Source organism: Ascaphus truei, chromosome 9 (genome assembly GCF_040206685.1).
Source record: "Ascaphus truei isolate aAscTru1 chromosome 9, aAscTru1.hap1, whole genome shotgun sequence".
NCBI lineage: Eukaryota > Metazoa > Chordata > Amphibia > Anura > Ascaphidae > Ascaphus > Ascaphus truei.
Window position 1 is genome coordinate 5,165,736 of NC_134491.1, and position 15,474 is coordinate 5,181,209.

Below are 15,474 nucleotides of genomic sequence, written 5' to 3' on the forward strand. Positions count from 1 at the left end.
AAGGCCAATTGGATGTGTCCTTTTAATTGGTTTAAGTTTTGTGGTTAGTGATAGGCGAATGTGGGAAAAACATGTATCATTTTTTTATCTCGTTTGTGAAAACATTCCTACACTTATTTCAGTAACATTGAGTTTTCTTGCAAAATAACAAAGAGCAGTGTGTGAAAATAGTGCTTAGACAGCCATATCAGTAAATATACACACCTGCAAAATGAAATGTTTTTTTCCCACATACATTTGTGTGTATTTGAAATTCTGGTTAACTACCTGTCTGCATGAGTTTAAATACGTGTGTATCTATATATATATAATTATATCTCTCTCATAAAAAAATATATATATATATAAAGTGTATATTGTACTATATGTATATATATATTGTGACAAAACGGCTTACTCCGGGGCTCCGCCGTCTGTCCGGGACTGTTAGAACACGGTCTTTTAGGGTAGGTTAAATGATGAGACGTCACGTACTGTTCCTTTAAACAGGCTATGCCTGGTTTATTCAGTCCCAGGCACTGAGACTGCCACAGTTTAAACAGAAAACAAAGCCAAACAAAAAGCTGCTCGTCTGAGCGATAACTTAAACTTAGATGTCCCTGACTCAGAGTTGGAAGTGGCTTGTCCACTTCCACCAACAAAATAAGTACCTTTGCAGTCTTTAGACAAACTAACAGAATGAATGAAGCGATTTGGGAAAGAGGCTTTCTCACCCCTCTGCAGTTCAGCAGCCTTCCAGGCTCTTGGGCGGGGCTCAGAGGAAACAGGAAACAGGTCTTATATACCTGAACTCTAATCAGCATGACAGGTGACAGAAAACAGGCAGCAGACAAACTGTGGAATGGAGTGCCTGTACCACGAGGCTGCCCTGTTCAGCTTAGACAGGACAGAAACTGTTCAGTATCCTGGGAGCCCTGTATATGGAGTTTATTACCAACCCCTGGTTTCTGTCACATATCCTCCCCCCCAGCTCAGACCTCGAGGGGTGAGCGACCATGGATATTAGGGAGTGCATCCTTGACAACCCGTCGGCATTGCCATGTTTGTGCCCCGACCTGTGTTCCACAGAAAATTTAAAGGGCTGTAGGCTTAGGAACCACCTGGTCACCCTAGCGTTCTTCTCCCTATTTTGACACATCCAGGTAAGGGGTGCATGATCTGTGACCAATCGGAACTTTCTCCCCAACAGATAATACTTGAGTGTCTCTACAGCCCACTTTATTGCGAGACACTCTTTCTCGACTATGGAGTAATTTTTCTCCTGGGGATTTAGTTTCCTACTTAAATAAAGGATGGGGTGCTCCTCCCCTTGAGACTCCTGGGAGAGTACCGCCCCCAGCCCTACCTCAGATGCGTCGGTTTGGACTACGAACTCTTTGGAGAAGTCAGGTGTGACCAACACTGGTTAGGCACATAGAGCTTCTTTCAGCTTCTAAAGGCCTGTTCGGCTTCGGGGGACCACTTTACCATTAGCGGTCCTCTTGCTTTTGTGAGGTCGGTTAGTGGGGTTGCCTTAGTTGCAAAATTGGGAATAAACCTCCTATAGTAGCCAATTAACCCCAAAAAGGTCCTTACTTGTTTTTTTGTGACTGGCCTTGGCCAATTTTGTATCGCCTCTACTTTGAGTGTTTGTGGTTTGAGTAACCCTCTACCAATAGAATACCCCAGATACTTGGCCTCCTCCAGACCAATAGTGCATTTAGCGGGGTTAGCAGTTAGTCCAGCAGACCGAACTGCGTCGAGCACAGCTTGGACCTTTGGAAGGTGGGACTGCCAATCTTCACTATGGATTACCACATCATCCAGGTAGGCGGCAGCGTACCGAACATGTGGTTTTAAAATTTTATCCATCATTCTTTGGAATGTGGCGGGAGCTCCATGTAAGCCAAAAGGCAACACCTTATACTGAAAGAGGCCGTCTGGGGTTGAGAAGGCTGTTTTTTCTTTTGCCCTTTCTGTGAGGGGAACCTGCCAGTACCCTTTTGTTAGGTCTAGGGTTGTGAGATATCGGGCTTTGCCCAGTCTCTCTACAAGTTCATCCACCCTGGGCATAGGATAAGTATCAAATTTTGACACCGCGTTTAGTTTCCGGTAGTCATTACAAAACCTTGTTGTACCGTCTGGCTTTGGGACTAAAACTATAGGGCTGTTCCACCCACTTTGGGATTCCTCAATTACGCCTAGTTTTAGCATTTTTTTAACCTCTAAACTTATAGCCTCTCTCTTGGCCTCTGGGATTCGGTACGGTTTAAGGTTAACTCGGACCCCCGGTTCAGAGACTATGTCATGTTTAATTACGTTAGTTTTACCTGGCTGTGTAGAGAAGATTTCTTTGTTCCTTCTCACTAAACTCTGGACCTCTCGTTTCTGATGCACGGACAGTGTTTCAGCTATGCTAACCTCTGGGTCAGTTTCTTGATTCTCTGACGGACCTGGGGGTACTAGGGTTAACAAGACCTCTCTATCTTTCCAGGGCTTGAGTAGGTTTATATGGTAAATTTGCTCAGGTTTCCTCCTACCTGGCTGCCTTACCCTATAATTTACTTCTCCCACTCTTTCCAAGACCTCATATGGCCCATGCCATTTAGCAAGGAATTTACTCTCCACGGTGGGAACCAGAACTAGTACCCTATCACCTGGAAAAAAAATTCTGACCCTAGCACCCTTATTATACGTATTCCTTTGTGCTTCTTGAGCTTTCTCCATGTGTTCCCTCACTATGGGTAGGACTGCAGCAATGCGGTCCTGCATTTGGGCAACATGCTCTATTACACTTCTGTAAGGGGTAACCTCGTGTTCCCAAGTTTCTTTGGCTATATCCAGTAAGCCCCTTGGATGTCGGCCATACAATAGTTCAAACGGGGAGAAGCCTGTGGATGACTGGGGAACTTCCCTAATGGCAAATAACAGGTATGGTAACAAACAGTCCCAGTTTTTCCCATCCTTATCGACCGCCCGGCGTAACATGCTCTTTAAGGTTTTATTGAACCTTTCCACTAAACCATCTGTTTGTGGATGATAGACTGAGGTTCTGAGATGCTTGATTTTTAGGAGTTTACATAGCTCTTTTGTTACTTGGGACATAAATGGTGTTCCCTGGTCAGATAAGATCTCTTTAGGAATTCCGACCCGGGAAAACAGAAGTACTAACTCTTTTGCTATGTTTTTAGCAGAGGTGCTACGTAGGGGAACTGCCTCCGGATATCGGGTAGCATAATCTAATATTACCAATATATGCTGATGTCCCCTAGCAGACTTTATTAGGGGTCCTACTAGATCCATAGCAATCCGGTCAAATGGTACCTCTATTATGGGAAGGGGTACCAATGGGCTGCGGTATGCTTTGAACGGGGCGGTGATCTGACATTCTGGGCATGAGGAACAATAGTTTGTAATTTCTGCCAGAACCCCAGGCCAATAAAAGCTTCGGAGAACCTTTTCTTTTGTCTTTTCCACCCCTAGGTGTCCCCCCAATGGATGACTATGTGCGAGGTGTAATACTACGTTACGGAATGTCCGTGGTACCAACAATTGTTTAGTTGTAACTGATTTTCTTTTATCAACCCGATATACTAGGTCGTTCTCTACCTCGAAGTAGGGGTAAGCAAGTGACCTATCTGGTTGGCCATGAGTACTATTCTGGTCCCGTATATTTCCCCTTGCTACCGCTAATGTGGGGTCCTCCCACTGGGCCTTCTTAAAACTCCCAGGACTGACCTCTAGGTCAGCGAGGGTCTTATCCTGTACTGGGGTGGTAAGTGCCTGATCAACATCTTGATTTGGGGTATTCCCTACCAAAGTAGTGATGGGGAAGGGAATTTCACAGCACTCCTCCTTTTCCCCCTTCTTATTTGGGCCCTCGTCAACCTCCATTTCTGAAAAAGGGAAAGGATTTGTTTCTTCTAACACTTCGTTATGGTCTGCTATTGAACTCTGGGCGCTATTCTGAGCTGGGGACCACATTTTTAGAAAATGGGGAAAGTCGGTCCCTATTAACACATCATGTGCCAGTTTGGGTACAACACCCACCTTGAAATCTAAAGAACCAAATTCTGTTTCAAAAAAAACATCAACAGTGGAATATTCATGATTATCCCCATGTATACAACAAATTGCCACTCTTTGTGAACTGTTTACCTGTTTCTTCTTAATGGGCAATAGGTATTCGGACACTAGTGTGACCATACTCCCAGAGTCAAGAAGTGCCCGAACCCTCTTACCATTAACCTTTACAAATGCCCACAGATGGTTATTCAAGGGGTCCTCTGGGCTAGGGCCCATACATTGGGACAACAGCGAATAAGGTTCCACGCTGTTGCATTGCATGGGCTCATCATTTAGTGGGCAGATTTTTGCTGTGTGGCCCCTCTCATGACAATTTACACATTTAGGTACATAGTCTGTGTCCCACTTAGAGCCTTTTCCCGGCTCCCCATGTTGGCTATTGCCCTTAGTGTGCGAACCACTGTTGCTGGAGCGGCGTGAAGGTGGTCGCCGCTCTTCAGCGCCCCTTAACCCCGGTACCCTTTTACCGTCTCTGGAAGAGTCCTGGAACCTCGGATAGTGGGGTTGCTCCACGACTGTGGGTTGCGGGTGCTCTTCTGCTGCACTGTACCTTTCTACAAGGGCCACAAGCTCATCCGCATTGTGGGGGTCACTCCGACTGACCCAACGGCGTAAGGCAGAGGGAAGTTTCCTCAAGAACTGGTCCATGACCAACCGTTCCACGATGTGGCTTGCTGAGTTGATCTCGGGTTGTAGCCACTTCCGGGCGAGGTGGATGAGGTCATACATCTGGCTTCGGGTGGCTTTATCCATCGTGAAGGACCATGCGTGAAACCTTTGGGCACGAACAGCCGTGGTTACGCCGAGGCGGGCGAGGATCTCGAACTTCAATTTTGCATAGACGTTAGCTTCGGCTGGCTCTAGATCAAAGTAAGCCTTCTGGGGTTCGCCGCTTAGGAAGGGTGCGATTAGACCAGCCCACTCAGCTTCTGGCCATCCCTCTCTCTGTGCCGTGCGTTCAAACGTGAGAAGATAGGCTTCCACATCATCCGAGGGTCCCATCTTCTGAAGGTAGTGGCTTGCCCTGGTCATTTTCGGAACTGGGGCTGCCTCTGCCAGTGGAAGGTTACTGATAGTCCCCCTCAGGATCTCGAGTTCCTGCTGTAAGCCCTGAGCGAACCGCTTTTGCTCCTCTCTCAGCAGGCGGTTTGTCTCTTGCTGGTTTGCATTAGTCTCTTGCTGGGCTATTAACAGATGTCGCTGGGTTTCACTCGCCTGTTGCTGGGCTTCATTCGCGTCTTTCTGGACAGCGACATTGCGTACCAGCGCACTCACCACGTCTTCCATCTTGTTTGGAGAGAGAGAAAAAAAAAAACCTTCTTTTTTTTTTTTTTTTTAAAGTTCTTTAACCCCCAGACCTTTCAGTGTTCTGCCCGCATTCTCCACCATATGTGACAAAACGGCTTACTCCGGGGCTCCGCCGTCTGTCCGGGACTGTTAGAACACGGTCTTTTAGGGTAGGTTAAATGATGAGACGTCACGTACTGTTCCTTTAAACAGGCTATGCCTGGTTTATTCAGTCCCAGGCACTGAGACTGCCACAGTTTAAACAGAAAACAAAGCCAAACAAAAAGCTGCTCGTCTGAGCGATAACTTAAACTTAGATGTCCCTGACTCAGAGTTGGAAGTGGCTTGTCCACTTCCACCAACAAAATAAGTACCTTTGCAGTCTTTAGACAAACTAACAGAATGAATGAAGCGATTTGGGAAAGAGGCTTTCTCACCCCTCTGCAGTTCAGCAGCCTTCCAGGCTCTTGGGCGGGGCTCAGAGGAAACAGGAAACAGGTCTTATATACCTGAACTCTAATCAGCATGACAGGTGACAGAAAACAGGCAGCAGACAAACTGTGGAATGGAGTGCCTGTACCACGAGGCTGCCCTGTTCAGCTTAGACAGGACAGAAACTGTTCAGTATCCTGGGAGCCCTGTATATGGAGTTTATTACCAACCCCTGGTTTCTGTCACAATATATATATATATATATATATATATATATATATATATATATATATATATATATATATATATATAATGTATCTTTTTTTTTTTTTTTATATTGCAGGAGTACACACAACATATTGATGGCAGTAAGTAGGCCTTGTATGAAACCTATTTAAATGGTGATAAACATGAGTGAATTAAGTAATAAACATTTGTTTGCACCCAATAATGTTAGAGGCTCACACTTAGTATAGTTGTCAAACATTAGGCCTGTATTATTAAAATAGTGTGTTTTCACAAGGAAGCATGAAGTGTATGTTTTTTGTAAATACATCTATACCAGTTTAGATAGTACTATATATACACACACACACACACACACACACACACACACACACACACACAGTGTGTGTCTGTGTGTGTGTGTGTGCATATATCAATACATACTACATATATATTAGTATCAATTCAGAGATGTTCTTGAAACAAGAACACATAAATGATTAAAGGACAACATTACAATGGCCACCAAAGGTAAGTAATATTTAACACAAAATCCTGCTGTACACGTACAAGAAAGATGTTTGCAGTTAAATAGGTGCTTTTATAATTGCATGAAAATAATATGCACATGCAATGATTACATCAATTAACACACCCAAATGCAATGTTTTGCTGCAAAGTCAATGGCAGCTTCTCTAAACTTAGCAACTGGCTCCTGGTGGACCATTACTGAACAGACGATTAAAACATAAATATTTATAACACTATTCATTAATTAGGAGTGTTAACATTTCCAAAACTTCACGTGTACAAGAACATACTTGAAAGTTTGGAAACAACACAGTCTTCAGCATACATACAATAGTAATTAGATAATCTGAAGTCAACAAAACAAGGCCAAATACATATTTTCTGAATTATAACATTTATTTTTTTTGTTCCTTTTGCGAGCGAGTAACAGGCCTGCTTGTTGTCTCTTGAATTTTCCTTTTTCTTTTGCCACCAACTTTAGGCACAACAGAGCCACTTTGAGTGGCCTCTGGCACTTCACGGGCAGGGCTTGTGGCCAGTGACTCACCTACAGGGCTTTTGGGCAGTGACTGCTCACCTACGGGGCTTGTGGCCAGTGACTCACCTACTGCACCGACACACTTTATTCGAGCAAATACCCAGTATGTACCTGGCAGATACCTGGAATGCGCCGCTCCTCACCTCTGACAAGCCCCGTTGCGTTTGCCTTCCCAGCCTGGGTTCATGCCTGGCTGATGGGCGGCTGATCTGTTAAATGATAATGATTAGGATTTAATAGGCTGCAATGCTTCGCGTGTCTACCAGATGGCATAAATTCATGAATTGTAATGCAGTATATATATATATACTGTGCAGTATTGCAGCCAGCGGGAATAAAATGCTTCAATCCCTGCCTGGAAAATACCTCAATGCACTCGGGCAGAAAACAGTCACAAACCTCAATACACCCGGGTATACCCGAATTCGTGGGACTAGCCGAGCTCGAATAAAGTGTGTCGCCAGTGTACAGGGCTTGTGGCCAGTGACTCACCTACAGGGCTTTTGGGCAGTGATTCACCTACAGGGCTTTTGGGCAGTGATTCACCTACAGGGCTTATGGGCAGCGATTCACCTACAGGGCTTTTGGGCAGTGACTCACCTACAGGGCTTTTGGGTAGTGACTGTTCACGGACAGGGCTTGTGCCCACTGACACATGTGAGCAAGTTGGTAGACACTGCACAAGTGATGGTTGGTCTGTTTCATGTGTGTCTTGTTTTGTTTTTGTCGCCTCCTTTGTAGGTGTCTGCTGCTGAATTTGTACAGATGGCAGCGGTAGGATGTCATCAGGAACCTGCACAGCAATGTCTGCTACTTGACCGGTAACATTTGGGCCTGGTGAATGAATATCAGATGAATGTGGTGAAAACTGACCTGCATGAACAGATCCTGGCTGTGAGGTGTTGAATTGTGGTACATTAGTCATTCTCCAGTAATTAGCTTGTGTTTGCTGAACAACTAATGCTTCGAATGAGGTGTTGATTTTTTGCAACTGTTTAGGCACTTCAATGAAGACTCTGTGGAGATGTGCCAATTGTGAAACTGTTTCTTCCTGCAGTGCAATCATCCTTTCCAGCACTGTCATCAGGTCAGAATGGCGACGATTTTCTGCTTCCACAATTTTTCCCTCAGAAGCTACAATTGCATCATATGTGGTATTTGCTGGACGTTTTGGCGGTAAAACAGTTTCAATTGGAACCTCTTCATGGTCACTTGCTTGTATTTGTGTGTCTATGGCGGCGGCGGCGGCATCATCATCATCATCATCATCATCATCATAATCCTCTTCATCATGTTCTACAAATAAATGTACACATTATTAAATGGCATGTTAATCTCTGCTGTGTTACTATGTAATTGTACTGTGTCATAAGTAACAACTAACATGTTTCCATACGTTTTATAACCTCACATTAAAAACTACCTTGACTTAAGAATAATGTTTGGACTCAGTATGAAATATGAGTGAATGAAAACTTGCTGTAAACTCACAACTCCTACATGATAGTTAACATCACTAACACAATACAAGTTGGCTTACACTTCATTTTCACTGACACTAAGTAATCCTATTTAAAGAAGATGTGCAAAACAAATAATGAACATGACAACATAACATATAGAAGAGCACATATTATATGGCCACCAACTGATACACTCACCTTCTAGGTGTGTTGAGCTGGCTGACCCAGGTGAAGACACTTGTTCAGTCTCAGGTGACACATGTCCTTCAGGGGCAACTATATATAACAATAACATAAGTTTTACATTTACATGTGTAAATATTGAACAAACAGTTATTGTATGTTCTGTATTTATGAGTACCTAACAGCATCATTTCCTTAACCCAAAATGTGTGTGTGAAAGTGAACATAAATAGTTGTAATAACAATGTACATGCCTGTGTACTTAGAACTTTTGAGTTCCCTAACATAAAACATACTATGTTCCTGCAGTAATGCGTGAGGATAAATAGATTAAATTTGAACATAAAAATCATATGTTGTGTAGTGATATCAGTATCATAATGTACATAACTATCATGAGATGACCATTCACAATGGTTATCATGAAGGTGGTCATATTGCACAAAGTGTTGTTTTTGGTAGAGGATATGTGTGGTACATTAATATAAGATGTGGCACACATGAATGTGGCTGTGACTAAACAAGACAACACATGCAGTGTGTGATAATGTGTCGTTGATAGTAGTAGTTCAACTATAGATATGAGTGAACTAATGTGTGACGTACGGTTTGATAAGTAATGAGTTGTTGGGGCATTTAGTAGCTAAAGTGAAGCTTTCAAATGAGTGTGATTAACTTCAGTTGTGCTAGTCAGGTTGTAATAACGGTATTCCCTTCCCCAAAAAGCCTAATCAGCCACACCTTTCAATGACTTGAAACAGGTGAAAATGGTGTGAACTAAGTTGACCCTAAAATGAGGCTGTAATTAGTGTGTGTGCTGAACCCCACCCCCTCTGTTGAAGTGTATGCTGTGATGAGATATTAATTGCAGCTGCTTTAACACAATGGTAGATGAGCTAAATAGTCGTGTGCAGTTTTTAAGTTATGAAAACAATGACATAAAATATGATACGTGTGCCTCATTATGCTGTCTGTATATGAGTTAAAGTAAAAATGGACCTTTTCATAAACAACTATAGATGTGTTAGTGCAAGTGATGTTTGTAGGCCGTTGCATGCAATATATTTGATGCATGCTTAAAATAGGCAGTAATGTCATGTTTGTCGGAGTAAAATAAATAAAATACACAATAATATTCTACATATTTATGTTCTGTACCTGTAGCTAGTAATAATTTCTCATTAACATGTGTTACACATGTGTACTACCCTGTTGTTCCCCATCTTCACCCACCATCAATTGCTTCCACTGCAGCAATGCATTTTGGGAATTCACATGTAAATGAGCACGCAATGGCACGTGCTATATTAGTTACTGCTTTTAGTAGGACTACAACATATACACTGGCGACACACTTTATTCGAGCTCGGCTAGTCCCACGAATTCGGGTATACCCGGGTGTATTGAGGTTTGTGACTGTTTTCTGCCCGAGTGCATTGAGTTATTTTCCGGCAGGGATTGAAGCATTTTATTCCCGCTGGCTGCAATACTGCACAGTACATATATATATACTGCATTACAATTCATGAATTTATGCCATCTGGTAGACACGCGAAGCATTGCAGCCTATTAAATCCTAATCATTATCATTTAACAGATCAGCCGCCCGTCAGCCAGGCATGAACCCAGGCTGGGAAGGCAAATGCAACGGGGCTTGTCAGAGGTGAGGAGCGGCGCATTCCAGGTATCTGCCAGGTACATACCGGGTATTTGCTCGAATAAAGTGTGTCGGTGCAGTATGTCTATTTTGAGATATATATATATACAGAATCAGACATATACATATATAGATGCAGGTATGCTTATATTGTGAAGACAGTATAAAAAGCAGTGTAACTATGCAAAATAACTGTAAGCAATGACACGCCTAGTACAGTAATATTTCTCACCTGGTGGAAATTGTGAGGGGTAAATTCCTATATCACGGTCACCAGGTAAGCCTTCCACGACGACGGGAAGTAATTTTGCCCGAAGCAGCTCCTCCAATGGACTTAATATGAGACGTTGTGGTGTCGGCCCACCTCCAGTGCCAGTAGCATGCACGCGTTGGTGTTGTATTTTCTTTTTCAATTTGGACCTAATATCATCAAATCTCTTGTGACAATTCCGCTTGTCCCTCACATGATTCTCACACGCATTGACACCAATGACTATTGTGTCCCACATTTATTTTCTGCTTGCTGAACTTGTCCGCCCTTGAAAAACATATAAAATATATGAGGTAAATGATTAATAATAGAAGCACCAGTTTCCTACACTGCTAGCTGTTCCAAGAGATAGCAAACATGCTGTTTTAGGTGTAATATGTGAAGCACATGAGCATTCACTACTAAACCTATACATGTAAGCAAGGTTGCATTCATATTGTATGCAGTTATGGCAAATTGACCGCCTGTGTTTAGTTGTCCTTGTAAGGCATGATAAAAAGCTGTGTTTCCAGACTAATTAACATAGAAAGATATTGTGAACCCATATTTGCATATGAACAAAACTCAGATGACCTAGGATCACATGTATTTGAATAATAAATGTAAAGGTACACTTACCTAGTAAATGTCCATATATACTGTCATAGTGCTCCAGAATGCCAGTGACAAGAGCTGTATTTTCCTGGTCATTGAAGCGAGGATTACGTGGCTTCTCCACACGTTTCTTCCGAGCAGGTTTAGGGTCAGAGCTTGGCTGGTGCTGACTGGACTCTCCTTCTTCCAATGGAAGAGCCTCCAAAAGCTGCCCACCAGCAAGCACGCCACCACCATCCACCCCATCTGCAACTGCGCCACCAGCAGCACTCCCAGCACCAGCACTCCCACTCCTAGCACCAGCACTCCCACTCCTAGCACCAGCACTCCCACTCCTAGCAACAGCACTCACACTCCTAGCACCAGCACTCCCAGCACTCCCACTCCCAGCAACAGCACTCCCACTCCCAGCAACAGCACTCCCACTCCCAGCAACAGCACTCCCACTCCCAGCAACACCACTCGCAGCACCAGCACTCCCACTCCCTGCAACACCACTCTCACTCTCAGCAACATCACTCCCCTGAACAGTACGTTCACTCCGACGCGTACTCGCACGAGTAGCACTCCCACTCCCACCGGCATCACTCTTCCCACGCTTTGCGGGCATACTTCCAGCAATCACAAAAAACAGACAAGAAATGTACAGGCAATCACACGAAACACTTCCACATATAAAACAAGACAAAGATGTAAACAAAACAACAAAGGACAAAGCTCACCCAATACACAACAAGTCTCTCAGTCAATATGCAAATCTTCAATCGTCCAGCTCTGTGCGTCTCTCTCTCTCTCACTCCCAACAACACAGAGAATGATTAGCAGTACACGTTGCCTTTAAATATGGCGCGCAATCAAAAACATGCTTGTTTCGCCTGATTCAGCAAGATTTGTGATTGGGCAACCTATCAGCACCCCGCCACGCACGCCGATACACCTGTGTGTGATCGGATAATCATCGTGAGAGTGGGCGGATTTGTTTTCGGGTTGATTTTGAATGTATTCGGCACTTACTGCATACGGAGAGGAAAAATCGCCAATAACATGACTAATCGGTAAGATTGCCGATTTCACATAATCGACGCTTACTGCATGAGGCCCTTAGTCCCAACTGAAAGGGTTTGGTGTACTCACTTCGTTCTTCTTTTCTGGCTGAGATCCGCTGTGTTCCCCTTGTTGGAGGAGTAGATGGCCCCTGTGCCGTTGCATGCCTCGGTCCCGTGTGTAAGCAGAGTAGGAAGGTAATCGGACGAGCACTGCTGTTAAGTAAGGCTGGAGGCAGGGTGCAGCAAAAATACTTTATTCAGGCATCTCAGCCCAGGTAAAAACACACGAGGAGGATCCTCTGACGCGTTTCGTCCTAACAGGACTTTGTCAAAGAGTGATCTTAAGGTGACCGGATCCAGGTATACATAGTCCCTCCTCCCCAGCGCCGGTGCATGGCTCCTCCCCTCCAGGTAATACATTCCAGCAGCCGTGAGAGAACGGTAGTAGATGGAGGTGAATCGCCACGCAACTGCGCTAAAGGAGCAGGCAGCCATTGAACACACACTGATGTATATCCACCACATATGCACTGTACCGAGTGCCCTTAACTATACAGTTATAAATAAGGCTACATATGTGATCTGTAACATGTCAATTATTTTATGGGCACACAGTATCAGCTACACAGGAGGATATAAGCGTTTAGCTAAAAACAGGTCCGGTTCACCCTAAACAAACTGACATTGGAATGTATTAAAATTACAAAAAAAGAGGAAAAATACAAAAAAGGGGGGGCTCATAACCAAGCACATATAGTACACAGAATGTAAGTCCATATGATGAAATTTGGACTATCAATTATTCAATAGGGAATACTATATGTGTATGTATAACCCTTAGGTATAGCTAACAACCTAAACAGTTCTTTTAATGAAAAAAACAGAAGGTAATATTACAAAACACAATAGTAATATATATAGTTTAAACACATACATAAGCTACAATTAATCAAACAGTCCCTAAGTTAAAAGAAACTCTAAATGGGAATAAAAAAGAAATAATATATATAGAATATATTATATATCGTTTGCAACAGAATCCCAATTTAAACAATCAAAGAGTATACTAATATGACTTTAGAGATGACTCCATGTCTAATCAGACCCATGAATATATTTTTTGGGTCTCAATATTTTATCACAGAATGAACATTTAGACAATATTTGGCTTAAAATGTTGTCATTCTCAAAGTCCTAATAATTTATAATTGTAATCTTAATGGTAACACTACTTAAAGAGACTAATCCAAGTATCCATTGAGGATTAATTTATACAATATACTTAATTGGGAAATTAAATATGTGTCCTCGCTAGGGTAATGTTGGGATATATACTGTATACCATTATTAACAGACAATATAAATCTATGAATCAGGAATTTATAAGAAATGTGTCAGTTCCCAATCCACATTAATTCCATGTGGATGGAGACTGTTCATACAGAATATCCATGACATTTCACATCTGTTAAGGACATTTAATCTGTCTCCCCCCCTAGTTGCTATTGGGACATGTTCTAATCCTGAAAAGGAAAGATTCTCAATTCCTCCCATTGGGCAAGTAGAAAAATGCCTTGATACCGGATGAAGTGTATCCATCTTTTTAATCAGGCGAACGTGTTCTTGTATCCTATGTTTAAGGGGCCTTATAGTACGCCCAATGTAAACCTTACTACATCCGCATTTGAGCATATAAATTACGTAGCTAGTGTTACAGTTGATGAACATTTGTAAATTCTTGCGTGTTTTTGGTGTAGAGCATTCAATGTTTTTAATTGTTTTTGCGAAACGACAGACACTACAATGGCCACAAGGAAAGAAGCCTTTTGGTATATTTGATACACCCATAGTTTTTTGGGAGGTAAACAAACTGGGTGACACATATGATGCCACTGATTTGGCTTTACGGAAGACCAATTTTGGTCCTCTATCCGTTATAGATTTTAAGTCTGTATCTAATCTCAATGTGTCCCAGTGTTTAGAGATAATAGCCCGTATAGCATTAGATTGTCCGCTCTGTTGGGTAATAAAAAGCGGTAATGGTGTGGTACCTTGTTTACCCCAATGTCCTTTTTGGGAGACGTTCATGGATAAGAGATCTTTTCTCTCCATGGACTTCACCAAATCTAGGGTGTCCTTAAGATCCTTTTCCTTATACCCCCTCTCGAGAAATCTAGTGATTATTTTTTTTGCCTGTATGTCAAAGCTTTCTTCCGTAGAGCATAGCCGTTTGAGGCGTAGCAATTGACCCTTAGGGATGCCTCTCTTTAGGGGCCTGCATGATTACTACTGGCCATGAGATAGGTGTTCCTGGAGTTGGGCTTCCTATAAACGTCAGTCTGTATATTCCCTTCTACATCCATGAATAGAGTGAGGTCCAAATAACAGATGTGGTGTGTACTATGCTCGTACGTGAAATGTAGGTTATATGTATTTCTGTTAAGATTTTGTATAAAGTAGTCCAGTGTTTGTGCATCACCCTCCCATATAAAGATAAGGTCATCTATATAACGACGATAAAATAGGATATTGTGTCTATATAAATTGTGATTACCATAAATAAAAAGTGACTCCCATAACCCCATAAATAAATTAGCAAATGAAGGTGCAAATGATGTGCCCATAGCTGTGCCTATAAGTTGCAAATAAAATTGTGCATCATAGCAAAAATAATTGTGTGTAAGTAACAAAGTGATTGATTCGATCAGAAAAATGCACAGTGCTGGTGAGAGATTGGATGTGTTCAAAAAGTGTTGAATGGCCTCAATACCTTGCTTATGGTCAATAATGGAATATAGAGATCTGACGTCCATTGTGACCCATATACAATTACTGTTCCATTTGATGTGTTTTAGGTCTTGTATGAGGTCTCTTGAATCTTTAATAAATGAAGGTAGGCCCAAAACTATGGGCTGTAAGAATGAGTCAACATAACGTGAAAGACCATCTCCCAAAGATCCAATACCTGACACAATCGGCCTGCCGGGCGGATGCGTCAGGGTCTTATGGATCTTTGGGAGATGGTAAAAAATGGGTATTACTGGGTGTGGTGGATATAGGAAACCCAACTCCTTGGGATTAAGGACATAAAGTATTTCACCCAGCTCCAATAGAGATTGTAATTCTTTCAAGAAAGAGGGGTTGGATCTGACCTAAGTTTTTTATATGAGCATGTGTCCCCA

The 15,474-nt window shown here is 42.7% G+C and overlaps 1 protein-coding gene across 1 annotated transcript; it reads right to left on the minus strand.

Annotated features, from left to right (window-relative positions):
* Positions 1 to 7,511: 7,511 nt before the first annotated feature.
* LOC142502610 (uncharacterized) lies at positions 7,512 to 15,105 on the minus strand. The gene is made up of 3 exons (XM_075613831.1): positions 15,063 to 15,105; positions 8,740 to 8,817; positions 7,512 to 8,374 (listed from the first exon to the last, which is right to left on the minus strand). Exons 1-3 carry the CDS (start codon positions 15,103 to 15,105, stop codon positions 7,512 to 7,514), a joined length of 984 nt encoding a protein of 327 aa, XP_075469946.1.
* Positions 15,106 to 15,474: the final 369 nt, after the last annotated feature.

Coding starts and splice junctions, on each gene's coding strand:
- LOC142502610 (XM_075613831.1), bottom strand. CDS start 15,105: ATGGACGTCAGATCTCTATATTCCATTATTGACCATAAGCAAG. Junction 8,818..15,062: donor CATTATTGACCATAAGCAAG/GTATTGAGGCCA, acceptor TGTTATATATAG/TTGCCCCTGAAGGACATGTG. Junction 8,375..8,739: donor CAGCTCAACACACCTAGAAG/GTGAGTGTATCA, acceptor ATTTATTTGTAG/AACATGATGAAGAGGATTAT.